The following is a 17636-nucleotide window of genomic DNA, read 5'->3' on the forward strand; positions in this document are numbered from 1 at the left end:
AAAAGTGTTGTGGTCATTAAGGGGTTAAAGGGATACGAAACCCCTTTTTTTTTCTTTCATGATTCGGATAGAGCAGCGGTCGCCAACTAGTGGTCCGTGGACCACTGGTGGTCCACGAGAAGATATTGGTGGTCCTTGACACCATCAAGCAGGAATTATTCTCCCCTGATGATGTCACCCCTGTCACGCCGCAACTCCCTACAGTGCCTGGCTGGACATCAGGGAAAACCGACGGAGGAGTTAAATTACAATCTCCCAATGCACGTTGCATAATACTGCGCAACTTGCGTAACTAGATTGTATTTTTAACTCTTCCCACCCGGCACACTGCTCAGAGGAAGATGCTTCCATTCTAAAGCCAGCAGAGGTTGGTATAGTCTTTGCTTGAAATAGTGGAATTAAAGTATATAAAAAAGAAAATCTAAAAACAAAATTCTCTCTTATATTTAATTTATCTTCTTCCCTTTACCTGTCTCTTTGTAGTAGATTTCCTAATTTCTTCAGATGGACTTACATTACTGTTTGTCTCCCCCCCTCCATCTTCTTTTATTAAATATTAATTATTTTTCATTCTAATAATTTTCCAGTGCACAAAGCCATTCCACCTGAATTCCAGTCATTTCCATCCAGCAGATCAGCCATATCCCACCAGTATTATATTAATTCCATGATAATATATCTTTTTTTAAATAATTCCTAACTGCGGAGGTAACTTGGAAGTCTTGTGGTCCTTTTAAACATAATTCTTTTCCCCCCACTTTCTGCCTCTGTTTCCAGCTCAAAAGTTGGCACCTGTCATTTGGAAGTATTCTCTCAGTTATGTCGTTCAGTTAGTTAATTCCAAAAAATAATTATTAGAAATGTGTAACTATATACATAATGTAAACTTAGCTATGGTTATACTAGTTATGTGCAATATGTGTGTATGTATATGTGTGTATATATATATATATATGTATATATATATATATACACACACGCACACATTATAGAGGTTTGTACCTTTTTTTTAAAAAAAAATCATGTTAGTGGTCCACGGGATTAAAAAATGTGAGTTTAGTGGTCCCTGAGGTCCGAATGGTTGGCGGCCCCTGAGATAGAGCATGCAATTGTAAGCAACTTTCTAACTTACTCCTATTATCACATTTTCTTCATTCTCTTGCTATCTTTATTCTTAAAGCAGGAATGTGAAGCTTAGGAGCCGGCCCATTTTTGGTTCAGGACCTAGGTAGTACTTTCTGATTGGGGGCTAAATGTAGCCACCAATAAACAAGCGCTATCCAGGGTGCTGAACCTAAAATGGCCTGGCTCCTAAGCTTCACATTACTGCTTTTCAAATGAAGATGGAAAGGGAACAAAGAAAAATTGATAATAGGAGTAAATTAGAAAGTTGCTTAAAATTGCCTGCTTTATCTGAATCATGAAAGAAAAAAATTGGGTTTAGTGTCCCTTTAACTGCTTACATACAACAGATTTTCATGGGGAATTAACTATCTGATCTGGGGTAGTCAACTTTATTTTGAAATAACTTAAAACTATTTGCATAATCTCTACATGGTTGTTGTGCTTAAACATAGGGTTCCAATGCTTTGAAGAAGTGTTGTTGTTAAAGTCTGTAGCATTTAGCCTGTTTTTGGACTACTCTTAATCTTCTATGTCTCTGTGGCCTTATCCTTTCTTTTGTCTACCTGTCCCTGGTCAGGCACTCCTTTTCCACTGGACTTTGTGTGCCTTACTTTTCTAGGTATTCCTGATTTGTCTTCCTCTTTCTCAATAAATTCCTAAGAGCAATTTATGTTAACATTCCTTAAATCCTTAATCACAACCTCTATCTTTCCTATTTAACAAATTCAAGTACTTTTAATTATTTATTGTCATGGCCAGATCAATAGTTTAATGCTCCCTAGGCAAGACTAAAAATTGGCTTCCTCATTGTATGTTGTACCATCCATCCACCTAGCTATCATTCACCCGCAACATATTACTAAAACAAACAATTTTTGAATGGACAATAGACATAAACACAACAGAATGTCTGTCAGGCAAATGTTAGGAGGGTTTATATATTTTAAACAGAAAATGAATACATGGTGAAATCAGTGGTGCAAGTTCTACAAATTTTGAACATTTGATTGACTTATTAGCGGAAGCCAAAAGAACCAACGTTGGAATGTGCCCCTGGGACATTTGTGCCCTAGGCAACTGCTAATGGAAAGCCTTGTTCATAATTTATGTTAACTTTGTGTGGTCTATGAATTACATTTTTTTTAATCTGAGTAAATATACGAAACAATATTCACATTAGTCTATAAATATGCTACTTTATAGACGTTTTGTTTGTTTTTCTTATCTTCTTTTTGTTTGTTTAGTTACTACTAGCACCTTGGCCATGGGCGTAAATTTGCCAGCTCATTTAGTTATTATTAAATCCACAATGCATTATGCTTCAGGGATGTATCAAGAATATAGTGAGACTGATATCCTGCAAATGATTGGCAGAGCAGGAAGACCTCAGGTAAATGGTGTGTTAATATAATTACAGTATACTGTTAATCCTGTTAATTGTGATTATATTTCTTAATATCTTAAAAAATGTTATATGATAGAGAAAACAGTTGACTATGTCACGTGGTGTATAAAGTAATAAATATGCTATAAAGGGACTTTACAAACAGTGTCAGACAGTAACTGTTCAGCTACAAACAGAACTCAGCAGTCGCAAAACCTAGAAGGTAAAACAAAATCCAGTAGTAAGTGACATATCCTTTTGTATTTATTTGTACTCATACTTATTGTGGTACATTTTTATATTGTAATGAACTTGAAAATGTAGTTTTCCTTGCCAGACATGGGATCCACGTATATTCTGCTGTATAATAAACATGCAGAATTCATAGATTTAGCTATGCTAGATCGTTTATACTATTAAAGTTAAATAAGCAATGGGACGGACTTCCGGTGGGCGGGATCTACAGCAGCAGAGCGAGACTATGCCGCGCGGACCGAGGGAAAGCTAATCCGCCAGTTCCAAGCCATTGGCTGCTATTGGAGCCGGGCATAGGCGCTACAAGTCAGTTTGGAGCACCACTAAAGACCGAGTGCCGGTGCTGAGAAGCACATACTGAAAGTAGCGCACGAACATGAGTATAGTGATACTCCGCCAAGTCTGTCATTTGCTGTAAAAAGCTTCGTAGCTGAAGCAGCACCCTCTGATTGATGTCGCTGGGGAGAAAACACGCTGAAAACAAGCACACGTTCGGTGCTATAAAGATAAGTGTCTTTTGGCTTTTTCTGGAATATGCTTAGTGTATGCAAAGTGCAAAGTTTAAAGTCTGGGTGAATAATTTAAGCTTGAGGTGTCATTCTCTGTTTACTGTTTTCCTGCTGGGGTGAAAAAAAAAAGCGCTAGAGAGGACGCTATCCTGTGTAAAACAAGGTTGCTGAGGACAAGAGTAGCTGTGCTAGCAGTAAAGGAAGAGGAGCTGGTAAGGGTTAAGTGCTGCATAGAAGTCTGGTGGCATAATATGCACAAAGTGTATGTGGAAGCATGTTTGTTCTGATAAGACCCCAGTGAAGCTGCACACTTTATAAGAACTCACTATTATACCCCTCCTTAAAGTTTGTTGTAATAATTTCTCATGGTATGCTGTGGGCACGGCATGAAAATACACTAACAAGCTGAACTGAGGTATCGCTGCACAGAGCCCTAAAGGTTTCAGTATTACAGTACATTACTCAGCTTATACAGAGGTCCCAGTGAAGAGGCATACACTTAGCTAATAGTGACTGTTTTGCTTTTTCTCCCTACTTCTTTGATGCCTTTATTTATCATGTAAGGAATTACAGAACATTCTGCATCTTGGCTAAAGCAAGGAAAGTAAAAACAAGAAGGGAGGAACACAGGAAAAGTCTATAAGAGCTGCGTGTGTGACTTTTTTCAGGAACTTGTCTAACTAAGGCTGTGTTATTGGCTGTGCACAGATTTAACATCAGGAAAATCAAAAAGGAAAAAGTCTTAATAATTGCTGGAACTTTCCTTATCAAAGAAGAAGACCTCTCACAAACTGGTCATTTAAATTGCTAAAGGCTCATGCTGGGAGCATTTGGCCCTAAATATATAAGTTTAAAATTATTGGTGGATCTAATAGCACCCAGTGAAAAATTGGCTATAAGCTAATCTGATACAGGAAGCTATACTAACTGCTCTGGATAATCAAGCTCTTGCAGTTACATCAAAGATAGAGAGCACATAGTATTGGAAAAATGTTTTCTAGTTTAAAAAGTTCTTTGTAGTAAAATTTCTTAGCCAAGTGATATACTATGCATAGAACTGTATTTGTATGTTGATGTTAATGAGTAATATCTTAAACATTGTCTCATATACAACGGATGCCTGGTAAAAGAGTTAAATGTAAAGATTTTGATCTCTAAAGATAAGGAAGGGAAGGGGAAAAATAGCAGAAAAGAGGAAGGAAAGAATTTGGAACTGCAAGAATTGTTTACATGTTTTTTTTTTGTTTTTTTTTTTTTGTTCTCTTCCCTCCTTTCTTTTTTATTGCTTTTTGACAGCTGTTTATTCCCCATATAAGGGACTTACTACTTTGTAAACCTATTTCAGAGGTGTTATTGAGCGTGTTACTCAATTTGTATATAAATTGCTATAAGGTCTGCATATACCATTTCAAGATAGTCTAAATCTAGGAAAAAGCCATACAGTGGCTGATAAATATTGTTTTTTTTTTCTTCCTGTGTAGAGGCTTAGCTTTCTAGGCCTAACATTGTTGGTAATATGACTGCAATACTTGTCTATAAGGAATCAAGGGCCTAGAGTACAAAGAGCTTAGGTTAGCTTCTAGTAAATTTGACTACCTGTTTATAACAAGCTGTAATAATAGCTGGTGAGCAAATACTATAAGACTCCCCCTCCACTACATTAGTGTGCTCACTTGTTGTTTCTTTTTTTTTTTTTTTTTTCACTTTCCGCCTGAGGAGCAATAAATCACTTATCACTAACAGACACAGAGATTCACCACTTTAGACTCACTGGTCAGAAGGTTAGCTACTGACCTACCTGCTTTTTATTGTACCCCCCCTTTTTTTTTTTTTTTTTTCTCCCTCTCTACCTCCCTTTTTGGGGGGCTTCACTTTTCCTTCTTTTTTCACTCTCCTACTTGTTTGCAACAAATATTCACTTTTTTTTGTCTTTCATTCTCATATACACAGACAAATCTCACTTAAAGGGAGTAGATTAATATAAATGGACAGATTTGTCCATAATTTAAAAGATAAATCACCAATCATGACGTCAGCTAAAAATAGAGAGAGAAACAGGAATAAAAATGTTAATGATCAAACACAAGAAAGCGCAGAAAGCCTAAATGTAACGCATGGTAATATAGATACACAATTACTAATAGATCAGATATCAGCTCTGATGCTGCCCCAGTTTGACAAATTAAGATTAGAACTTTCAGCAGTGTCAAATGAAGTAAAACAATTTAACCAGAGGTTAGGAGAGGCAGAAAATCGAATCTCTGATCTAGAGGATAAATTGAGCATTAAAAGTAACATAATCGAGACACTCTCAGAGCAAATCACAAAACTACAAGAGAGGGTTGATACAGCAGAAGATAGATCAAGAAGGAATAATTTAAGATTCATAGGTATATCAGAAAAATTTGCAAATGCAGATCTAGAAGCACTAATTATAAAGGAAATCCCAAAACGCCTAGGTATACTAAGGGAAGGCTCAGAGATTATAGTTGAAAGAGTTCATAGACTAGGTCCCAATAAACAGCTGGTATCAGAAGACCGTCCAAATAGGCCTTTCTCTAGACCTGTGATAGCTAAATTTTTAAATTATAAAGATAAACTAGAAATCTTAAAACACTATAAAAAACTCTCAGAACCGCTAATGCTGGAGGATAGAAAGATTCTTATCTTTCAGGATTTTTCTTTGGAAACTTCCAATAAAAGGAAAGTAATGTCTCAGCTGTGCTCACAGTTCATTCAAAAAGGAATACAAGCGTTTGTAATCTATCCTGCTATCTTAAAGATAGGGGATAAGGGAGGTTTTAAATCCTTCCAGAACAGTGAAGAAGCTATACAGTATCTTGCTAAAAGATCATGAAAGCTATGATGATATATTCTCAGATAGTGCTAAATGATTTTTATTTCCCTTTTTTTTTTTTTTTTTCTTCTTTTTTCCTCAGCCTTCTCTATATACATAGTTCTAATAAAGTAAGGGGAGTAATCAAGGTGGATACACCAACAATAAAAATTGCCTAGAACAATAATATGGCTATTGGTTTAAAACCGATAATTCATTTTACATCATGGAATGTCGGAGGGATTGTATCCCCGATTAAAAGGAAGGCAATCATTAAACATCTTAAAAAATTTAATACTGACATTGCATTATTGCAAGAGATCAGATTATCTGCAGCGGAAATAGCTAAATTAAAAATTAACTGGGTAAAAGAAATTCTAGCCACACCATGTACAGTAAGGAAAAAAGGAGTCGCTATTTTGCTGAGCAAAAATTTGGACTATAAAATTATAGAGGCTAAACTAGATGAAAATGCTCGCTTTCTTATATTGCAATTAGAAATTAGGAAGAAGATATATACTATATGCAATGTATATGGTCCGAATAATTTAGATATGGACTTCTGGGGGAAACTCCAAGCATTATTGTTGAATTATGTAGAGACCAATTTAATAATAGCCGGAGATTTCAATTTAACGCCTAAATTTCCAATAGATAGGAAAAGTACAAAAGGTAGAGAGAAGGACTTTAGATTAGCTAAGGAAATGAGGATTCTAAATACATTCAAAAAAACACTTAAAGTATCTGATATATGGCGAGTTCAGTACCCAGATGTCAAAAGATTCACATGTCTATCTAAATCACTACTATCATTTTCTAGAATTGATTACTTCCTAGTAACTGACTCCATTCTTAAAATAGAACCTAAGACTGATATAAAGGATTTTGCAATCTCTGATCACGCACCCATCACACTAGAATTTTTTGCAGATGATATAAAAACTAGTAGCTATAAAAGCAACTCTTTCTATTTCCCCAAATACATGCTAAAAAATGCATCCTTTGTAGCTATGTTAAAAGAAAAATGGCATATCTTTCTAAATTTAAACAGAGAATATGATGATAGAGTAGAAACGCTATGGGAAACAGCAAAAGCTGTATTAAGGGGAGAAATCGTAAGTTTCATGTCTAGATTTAGGAAAAAAAGAAAGGAAAGAGAAAAGCAACTTACTAACCAATTAACTAATATGTATAATAGATTTCTTCAATGTGGTTCAAAGAATAACTGGTTAAAATATACCCAGGCGAAACAGGAGAGAGATCTTTTTTATATATGCGAAGCTACAAGAGAGGACCTAAAAAAAAAGGCAAAACATATGAAGTTTGGGAATAAGACAGGTAGCTATTTAGCTAGATTAGTGAAATCTGAGAAGAAAAATAGTATAATATCTGCATTAAGAGTAGAGGACAAACTTGTACATAATCCCATAGAGATTAATGAGACCTTTTACCACACATTCCAGAAATTTTACAGTGCACGTGAGGTAGATATTGCCAATAAGGATTTATTCTGGGAAACTATTGTAACCCCTAAATTGTCAGCAGAAGAAATGGAAAAAATTAACTCGCCAATTTCAGAGGAGGAAGTAGAGAGTACAATATATAAATCTAAATTAAACAAAGCCCCGGGTCCAGACCAGCTTCCAGCCGAATTTTATAAAATATTAAATAAAGAAATTATACCACACCTGACTAGATTATTTAACTATTATTATGTAGAGAATGGAGCAATGTCAAAGAATTTTACTAGGGCTGTTACAATTATGATCTTCAAGAAAGGAAGGGATCCTGAGAGGGTAGACTCATATAGGCCCATCTCTCTACTTAATGTAGATTATAAGATCTTGGCTACTATAGTAGCAGAAAGATTAAAAAATATCATGGGTAATATTATACATTCTAATCAGGTGGGCTTCATGAATGGTAGAAGCTCTGTAGTAAATATTCGAAAGGCATGTCTCATTATCGAATATTTTAAAGAATTATCGGACCAACCTGAGAAAATTCATAAATCAAACCAGGACGCGGCTATAATAGCTCTAGACGCCGAAAAAGCCTTTGATGCAGTTCAGTGGGATCATCTTTTTACGTCTTTGCTTAAATTTGGTTTCTCAGGACCATTCGTGAACTTTATTAAAATTATTTATAACAATCCGGTTTCTACAATTTCGGTGAATGGGTTAGATTCTACAGAAATAATACTGGAAAGAGGTACCAGACAAGGTTGCCCCCTATCCCCCTTTCTATTCAATTTGTCAATTGAGCCGCTAGCGATTAAAATCCGCCAGGTGTTGCAAGGGGCCCTATGTAAAAATATAGAAGAAAAAATTTTACTATATGCGGACGATATATTGATTTTTTTAAGAAATAGTAAGCATAATATCCCAAAATTAATGGAAATAATAGAACTATATAGCTCCTTCTCAGGTTATAAAGTAAATGTCAATAAATCGGAACTCTTATGGCTCAGTAATTATAAGGATTCGTATAAAAGTCCATTTAAAGTTGTTGATCAAATTTCGTATCTAGGTATCATTCTTAATAAGAATCCAAAATGCTGGTATGATTTAAACTTAATTCCAACTCTCCAGAAAATATATCTTCAGCTAAATGCTTGGAAACATTTACCATTATCTCTATCTGGAAAGATTGGTTTAATTAAAATGATCATTTTCCCTAAGATCCTCTATAAACTACAGAATCTACCTCTCCTTCTAAAGAATGTCGATATCACACTGTTCAATAAAAATATAACAGAATTTCTGTGGGGAAAGGGAAGGAGAAAAATCTCATTAAAAACACTATCATACTCAAAAGAATATGGGGGCTATGCATTACCAGATATTGGGAATTACAATTTAGCATGCCTGGTTAAAATAGCAGCTGAATGGCTGATAGATAAAGAATATTTCACAGATAAATTATTAGAAGAAGAGATTGCAAAGCCTTACATACCTAAAGCGTTACTACACACACAAGCTAAAGATATCCCTCAGAAAATTAAACGTTTGTTTTCATATCTCGGCATTATAAAAGCTTGGCAACAATACTGTAAGAAATTAAAAGTTAACTTTGCAGTATCCAATTTTTTAACAATAACTGGTTATCCCCCGTTTCCAGAAGCTTTAAAATCCGCAGTATTCCATAGATGGAAAAGAAAGGGCTTAATAAATATTAGTCAAATGATTAATTTTACTTCAGTTATAGCACAGATCAAAACATTCGAAGAGCTAAGAGGTGAATTTGACCTCCCTAGCAAAGATTTTTTTGCTTATCTTCAATTAAGAGACCTTGTAAACAAATTATTACAGAATCAAAATAATGAATGGGGCTGGCCGTCACTTACTTATCTCCTGGATCTATGTAAGAGTGGGAATTTTTCAATAAAAAAATGGTACAAGGAATCATTAAGACAGGAGGGTAATTCAAATCTGCAACTGATCGTTAAGAAATGGCATTTGAAGGGTTTAACAGATTGCAATGAAGAATATATACAAAATAGTATCACGAGATCTAATAAGACCTTTATTTCTACTAATTTTAGAGAAGTACACAATAATATATTAAATCAAATATATCTTACCCCTTCTGCCATGGCAAGATGGAATAGTAAAACGCAAGATAAATGTGTCAAATGCGGTAGCAGGGGGGCTGATATTGTGCATTACTTTTGGGAATGCACATTAATTAGACAATACTGGAATAAAATGAGTTTCTGGCTATCGAGAATATTAAAAAAAGAGTTTAAGATCTATCGAGCTTTAGTATTTTTTCTATTCCCTCCAGATATAAAAGAAAAGATCAATAATAAGGAATTTATTGAACTAGCTATTGGGGTGGCCAGGTTCTTATTACTGAAAACATGGATCTCGAAAAAAGTGCCTGCTATATCTGAAGTAAATAATCAGATCATGAAACAAATGACTATAGAGCAATGCCTATTAGAATTAGATAAAAGTAATGAAGTTGAGAGATTTTTCAAGAAATGGGAAATATTTATATATTCACAGTCACCGGATATGCAAAAGAAAATTATCTATCCACTCAGATCTACAGAGTATGTAATGAATGCCATACTTAGAAATGAGCTACCCTTGGTATACTGAGCTGGGAATAAGAGAAGGCTGAGGACACTATACCATACTCATATTCCTTTTTTCTCTTTTTGGTTTTTTTTTTTTTTTTTTCTCTTTCTCTTTTTTTTTTCTTTTCTTTTTCTTTTTTTTTTTTTCCCCCTCACCCTGTTTTGCTTGGGTGTCTGTCTTCATACCATATAATAAAAGGTTGTTCATGTAGGGAGGAACTAACTGTTTTGGTGTTACTAAGGGAGGTAGGGGATTTGAAGGATTGAGATTTTATTTAATTTTTGTGAGTAAGCCCGTGGTTAACTGGCTGGTATATAACACAGAAGGAAACTTCTTCTTTCTTTTTTTTTTTTTTTTCTTGTCCGAATGTAAAATGTATATCTACAACTTCCAAATATGTGAACTTGAGATGTCATATACCCCAATGTCCTTCTCCTTTGTTTCTTTTTTCTGTACCCCTCATGGATTTCCCTTTTCAATAAAAATATTATAAAAAAAAAAAAAAAAAAAAAGTTAAATAAGCAATTGTTGTGAAAATATCTAATAAATTAAATTATGTAATGTAAATCACAAGAAGAGGGCTATAAAGAAGAAGCATTGTTTTATACATGACTTATGTACGTATATAACAGGTAAGGCTGTCTGTTGAAGTGTATCAATTTATAAGGATGTCTGTTTTGGTTGCTTGCATTTGCTAGCATGGTTTTTCCTCAGCCAAGTACCTCTAAGAAATAGATACCAACCAATAGCACAGGGAAATATACATGAACCTACTAGGGAAACCAGAATACAGAATCATGCTACACACTCAGTACATTTTTTAGTTGACACCCCATCAGCAGAGACTTCAAGAGGGGAGATATCAGAAAGGGTACACCTAGCACCCCTAACGAATCTAAGAAAAAGAAACCTAGAGGGAGGAGCAGAAAACCAAAAGAAAACAAGGAAACTCCTTCCAATCTCATGTATTCTAACTTTATTTTTAAATTTTGTCCATTTGGAAAATAAATTTGCTGTTACTACATTGTTATTGCATTGAGGAATATATCACAGCTTTTTCTTATTTTTATTGATGTATGCACCAGTAGCCTAAAGCAATCTCTATTTGAGAAAGTGTGACAGCGCTATTTTACTATCCTTAAGACAGACATGGTTGTATGTCTGGAATCTTAGTTCATTGGACCCGCCTTGAAGGCAAGGAAAATAGCAATAGAGGTTTTTATCTTTTTTTTTTTTTTTTTTTTTTTAAATAATTTTTTTATTGAGGTATAAATGCAGTACAACAAATAAATGACATAAAAGCAAGAGAGTTACAGTAACCGCTATATCTTCATAAAGATTACAGTTTGTTGCATATCAAAATAGTAAATACGAATTGAAAATAAACCTCACATTTTTTGTCGCTGGTGCCATCAGCCTTGGAAGGAGTGTTTGCTGCCGCACACCCGCTATATAGTGGACATTCGGAGGAAAATCTCCATTACATGAATTGTGTATGAGGGCTATACGTTTGATCTATAGTACCTGGGTACCTTATTGTATGTATCCTGCCTTGCTATTTAACACTGTGTGTCTTCAATATCACCTGTATTGATAGTAATCTGGTCTCGATAACACAGTTATTTGTGGTTTGACAACATACACATATATATTGATGGTTATGAACATATCACATGTTTGTGTAGATTATATGTGATTGTCCGTTTTAATTTTAGTTTTGTGGATTTTTTGCTCTCCATTTGAAGGACACTGAACACATCATTAGTTTGGCACTGTATATTACGTTATACTTCGTTCACTTATATTCTTATGTTATTTATATATATATATTCACAGCATTGAAAGTTCATTATCACATTATCTAGTTTAGTTGTGTTGATATTGTAATCGATTTATATCACCCACATCTAGAAGTTTTCATTTCTAGGCGCCTTCACTTTTCTATATCACATTTTGTTTTCTCATGAACGTGTCAGAGTCCCAAGCAAGTAAACAGCCTTTGGTTGCCGCGTAGCGTTAGAATCCGGCTCTTTGCTGTCAGCTAAAGTCTCTAGGGTCGAGTCTATCTTCTGTCGAACAGACAACAGACTTAACCCCTGTAGGGAAAGCTTAAGCGATGTGCACCCCTCTATCTCTGCAATCTTACTTGTATAAACATGAGCTTCTTCCACACCTATGCAGTCCGCAGCAGCTCCCATATCAATGGGCCCCCAGTCAGCCATGGACTCGTGAGGTAGAGTAATATCGGGGCAATTCCTCTTCACCGGTAATGGGCTGGGCAGTCTCTGCGATTGGGGATCTGAGAGTGAAGGTGGTGGAGCATTGCAGAGGGAAAATGCTGTGTCTCCGGAGGAGAGCGCACCGGTAACTACGCTGGTGAGGTCCTTGTCCAAGGGGTTGTTATAAAGGGCTCCACACACAGGGTCAAGGGAAGCTGTAAAGGCCTCCCGGTACTGCCGTAATAAGGAGCTGATTTCCTGCAGGAGGGCATGTGAATCCATGGTAGGTGCCGGTCACTTGTAGCGGCCTGACGCTAGACAGGGCTGCTAGTCAGGAGTTAAAGCTTAAGTAGTTGCGCCCCAGCGCCTGGGAAAGACAATAGCTAGGAAGCCTCCACAGTGTGTATCCAGGCCTAGGATACTAGCTACCTCGTGGTGATGCAGTAAAAGGAAATAAGAGCCGTTTATTCATCAAATTTCCCAAATCTTTACATTGGCATTACATAGGCATAGTATTGCCAGGGTGATAGGTGTTCCTGAAGAAAAAAAATTGCAGTATTTTCATATGAAAAAGATCTAAATTGAGCAGTAAATGCAGGAGCTCTTGCTATACACGTCCTATCACCCCGGCGGTTGGCTCCGCCCCCCGGTTTTTATCTTTTTAAGAGGATAAAAGTTATTGTTTCTTTCTCACAGGATATAAATATATCATTGGTTGATGAAAATTCATAAACTGTTACATTTCCAAATGGTTTGAATGCTAATTATATCATAATAATATATATATCTTTTCTCTTGAGGTAATTTGATGCAATGGTTTCGTAAACACCCCCTGGACAACTGGTAAAATCATAGACTGAACAGTTGTCAGTTTAACCCCATGAGGTATCACAGAGGAAAGCGATATTTGCACTCAACTTTGTAATAACAAGTTAGGTGCAATGCGAAAGCGACCTTGTATTCAAATTGCAAGGAAGCATTGAGCTCACGTGAGCGTGCTTCCATAGACTCCAATGGGAGCCTCATTCTCATGCCGTCACACACGGCATGAAAACCTAGCACAGCGAAGGGGGTAAGTTGCACAGCAATGGGCAGCAAATTTAAATGTCTATGAATAAATACATATATATTTATATGTTAATATGTGTATATATATTTATAGGGAACACACAGTCCCCATAAACCACTATATAAATGCACTTTTCAGTGCCAATTTTTTTTCCTTACACTCACACCGCCAACTTTAACCCCTAAAAACTTTTTAATGCACTTGCAATGGCTGGTTATTTATAGCGCGCTCGTAAACGGACAAATTTGTCGTTTATCGGTGCGTGATAAGTTAGCGCTCCACTTGTAATGTAGCCCTAAATTAGTACTCAAATGGTAGCAAAATCACAATGCATCAGATAGTTCTGCACACCTTCTTCAAGAGGATAGTACATAATACATAAAGAAGCAGCCAAGACAACAATCATGTGGAGGGAAAGATTGCTAGAATTTGGAGTTTAGACAATGTTAGGGAGAGCAGTGAGTAATGTTAAAGGTGTCCTATGGGTGTAGACAGTATGGGTGATTTGCAGTTGTTCTGAGGGTGCAACTGGGTGGTTCTGGGGAATAGCTAGGTGCGCTGTGAAAATGCCAAGGTGGTCCCTGGTTTGAAGAGACAGTGGTAGAGGGGGCAGTTTTCACCCTCCCCCTCATTCAAGCATGCTTTTTACCTGATGACTGTGGAGCAGACAAAGTCAGATGACCTTGCACTACTTGTGGGGAAAAAAATAGTGGTACCACTAAGAAGATTAGCTTTGTATCCCCATGCACTCTTCTAAAATTGACCTTAATGCTCTGTTTAATTAAGCTCTTAAATAAACAATAAGTATGATCTTTGGTTCCTATGGGGAATACATCTGAAACTGGACTGAAAGGGGGAGGAGCCGCTGAAGAATCTTAAATTCAGTACGTTTTTCCACCCTAATTGGGGCGGTGAGCTACATCATATTCTGGCAATGTAAACTTGACAAAAAGTCTATCTGTAAGATATTTTTGATCTTCCACATATAGCATATAAGAATAGTTTATTCAGTGTGTTTAAATGTCTTTACAAACAGTTTGATACTACAGCCACAGCAGTGATTATGACAAGGCTACATACCAGAGAGAAATATGTACAAATGTTGGATGGTGCCGATACTATAGAAAGCAGGTATGTACATTTACTGATCTCTTTCAAGATTAATATTATATTAAAGGGATATGAAAACCCTTTTTTTTTGTCATTCAGACATAGGAGTATATTTATTATAGTGCGAGCGGACATGATACGATGTAGCGTATCATGTCCGCTGCACATCGATAAATGCCGACAGCATTTATCATTGCATTTATCATTGCACCAGCAGTTCTTGTGAACAGCTGGTACAATGCCGCCCCCTGCAGATTCACAGCCAATCGACCGCTAGCAGGGGTGTCAATCAGCTCGATCGTATTAGATCGGGTTGATTTCTGTCCCCAGCCTCAGAGCAGGCTTTAGACCACTGCTTCATAACTTCTGTTTCAGCGGAAACAGGGGCATCAAGCTCCATACACAGCTTGATAAATCGGCCCCATAGTATACAATTTTAAAAAAGGTTCAAATTTACTTCTATTATTATATTAGCTTTGTTCCCATGGTATTCTTTTTTGACGAGATACCTAGGTAGGTGTCTGGAGCACTACATGGCAGGAAACAGTGCTGCCATCTAGTGCTCTTGCAAATGGATAACTTTCTTGCAAAACTGCTGCCATATAGTGTGCCATGCATGTGCCCACTCCTGAGCTTACGCCCTTGCATACCAAGAGAACTAAGTAAATGTGATAATAGAAGTAAATTAAAAAGTTGTTTTAAAATTATGCTGGGTTGGAACTACCATTGGAGCAGCACTGCAGAAGCACTGGTGGGGGGGGGGGGGCACAAAAGCCAGTTTATACAATCCTAAACCAGAGATCTTTTTATTAGTTCAGGTTGCAGGTCTATCTATCTATCTTCAAAATCATTATACAGAGCAGCGTGTATATTATTACTATTGCTTACTACTAAGTTACCTTTTAGGGGGCCCAAAACAGTTCGTACCAGGGCTGTATGTCCGGTACTGGCTTTATCTGAATCATGAAAGAAAAATGTTGGGTTTCATGACTTTTAAATGAAAATGTAAACAAACTGAGTACAAAATATTAATGCAGGGCATAAAAAATTCTTATTTCAGATGAACTTCTAAATTTTTTTCTGAAATGTGTTGAAATGTTTATACCTTGCAGCTATAATTTCAATGTTAAATGCTAATATTCACGTTTATACCTTTTGAATGGGAGAATGGATTTGGCTGAAATTTGGTGGTTTTGGTACGTATCCAGATCACTTCAGATATGAAGTAAATTGATTCAATATTTTAAGTTATTAATGTGTGAAAATATTTTTTGTCACTGGACAGATAGGTGAATTCTTATACAAAGCTACAGAGAAAATGATATCACTCTTCATGAAGCTTAGCTTGGACTTTAGGGACAGAGTGTTCCTTTGTTGCTTTTTAGTTTTGTATATATGAAGCTTGCAATATAAAACTGTTTTATACGTATGCAAGAAAAAAACAGAACATGTAATACTGGACTGGCATATCATAAATGTGCTAATTATTTCAGTTCAGAGACTATATCAGTTTATAGTATGTATATATTATAGTGGGTATATAGAGTGCAGTCCATTTCTGTGTTTTGTATTTGTGTAGGGAGATTACAAAGGGCCTGTGTCACCCTTGTTTTTATCTCAGTATGTTATGTCGAAAGCATGCATTGTGTGGCTGTAGGTTGGGGACCCTGGGAGGAAGAGACCTTGATGCAGTTCTGGGCCTATCGCTATTTGGCCAAATGCTGTAACAAACTCTTCCATTTTGCTTCTAATCTAGCTGTGTGCTTGTAAGAGATTGCCAGAATTTCTATGTGTTGTGTTAATAATTTCTCTTACATTGGTGTGTCCGGTCCACGGCTTCATCCTTACTTGTGGGATATTCTCAATCCCTACAGGAAGTGGCAAAGAGAGCACACAGCAGAGCTGTCCATATAGCTCCCCTCAGGCTCCGCCCCCCAGTCATTCTCTTTGCCGCTCTAACAAGTAGCTTCTCCACGGGAGGGTAAAGAGTTTGTGGTGTTAGATTTGTATTTTTTATTTCTTCAATCAAAAGTTTGTTATTTTAAAATAGTGCCGGTTTGTACTATTTACTCTGAGGCAGAAAGTGATGAAGATTTCTGCTGAGAGGAATATGATTTTAGCACCCGTAACTAAAATCCATGGCTGTTCCCACGCAGGACTGTTGAGTACTGGAGAACTTCAGTTGGGGGGAACAGTTTGCAGGCTTAACTGCTTCAGGTATGATCAGTCATTTTTTCTAACAAGACCCAGTAATGCTAGAAGACTGACAGGAATCCCCATGGGGGAAGGTAAGCCATTTTCTGAGACTCAGTATAGAAGGATGGCTTAAGTTTAGGGCTTAAATACTGGTTGACACTATTTTGGGCTAAATCGATTTCTTTATTAGCATGATTTCATATTGAATCTAGTGTTTTTAAACTTATAAAACACTTTCTGGGGGTTTTTATTCGACTGGCATTTTATTAGACACCTAATCTATCTCAGAAGGCCCCATCACTCCGGAATGAAGAGGGAGGGGGCCTAATTTTCGCGCCTCAGTTGCGCAGTTGTTTTACTAGGCAGTTCATGCAGCTTCACGTGTAGAGTCCAGACACTTCAGGGAGGACTTCAGAGAGGCTTATTTTCATCTTCAAATAATCCCTAAGGAAGGTAAAGCCACAGTAGAGACTGTGGCATTGTGCTGTAGTGTTTACAACCGGTTGACTGCTTCTTTTAGCTCCGGTTTGGGCAATAAGGGGTTAATTGTTTTGAAAATTTGTGTGCAATCATTTCAAAGCATTAGGATAATGTGGTGAAAATTTCATTAAGATTGGATGTTTTTTTGATGTTTTGGTAAAAAAGTGTGTACTTTTTATTATTTAAAGACACAGTAACGTTTTTTTCAAAAGTGTTTTTTATTGTATTGTAGTGCTGTCTAAGTCTGTCAAACATGTCTGAGCCTTCAGATAGACCTTGTTCTTTGTGTTTAAAAGCCATGGCGGTACCCCCATTACATATGTGTTTAAAGTGTGCTATAGCGTCTAAGCAATTTAAGGACCATGCAG

The 17636-nt window shown here is 36.5% G+C and overlaps 1 protein-coding gene across 1 annotated transcript in view; it reads left to right on the forward strand.

Annotated features, from left to right (window-relative positions):
• HFM1 (helicase for meiosis 1) overlaps positions 1 to 17636 on the forward strand; it is a 189623-nt gene that overhangs the window by 59399 nt on the left and 112588 nt on the right. Inside the window, exons 11-12 of the mRNA XM_053693124.1 lie at positions 2370 to 2515; positions 14519 to 14613. Of these exons, the coding sequence (XP_053549099.1) occupies positions 2370 to 2515; positions 14519 to 14613 (241 nt within the window). The remainder of the gene's footprint in view (positions 1 to 2369; positions 2516 to 14518; positions 14614 to 17636) is intronic.

This window comes from Bombina bombina, chromosome 10, assembly GCF_027579735.1.
Source record: "Bombina bombina isolate aBomBom1 chromosome 10, aBomBom1.pri, whole genome shotgun sequence".
NCBI lineage: Eukaryota > Metazoa > Chordata > Amphibia > Anura > Bombinatoridae > Bombina > Bombina bombina.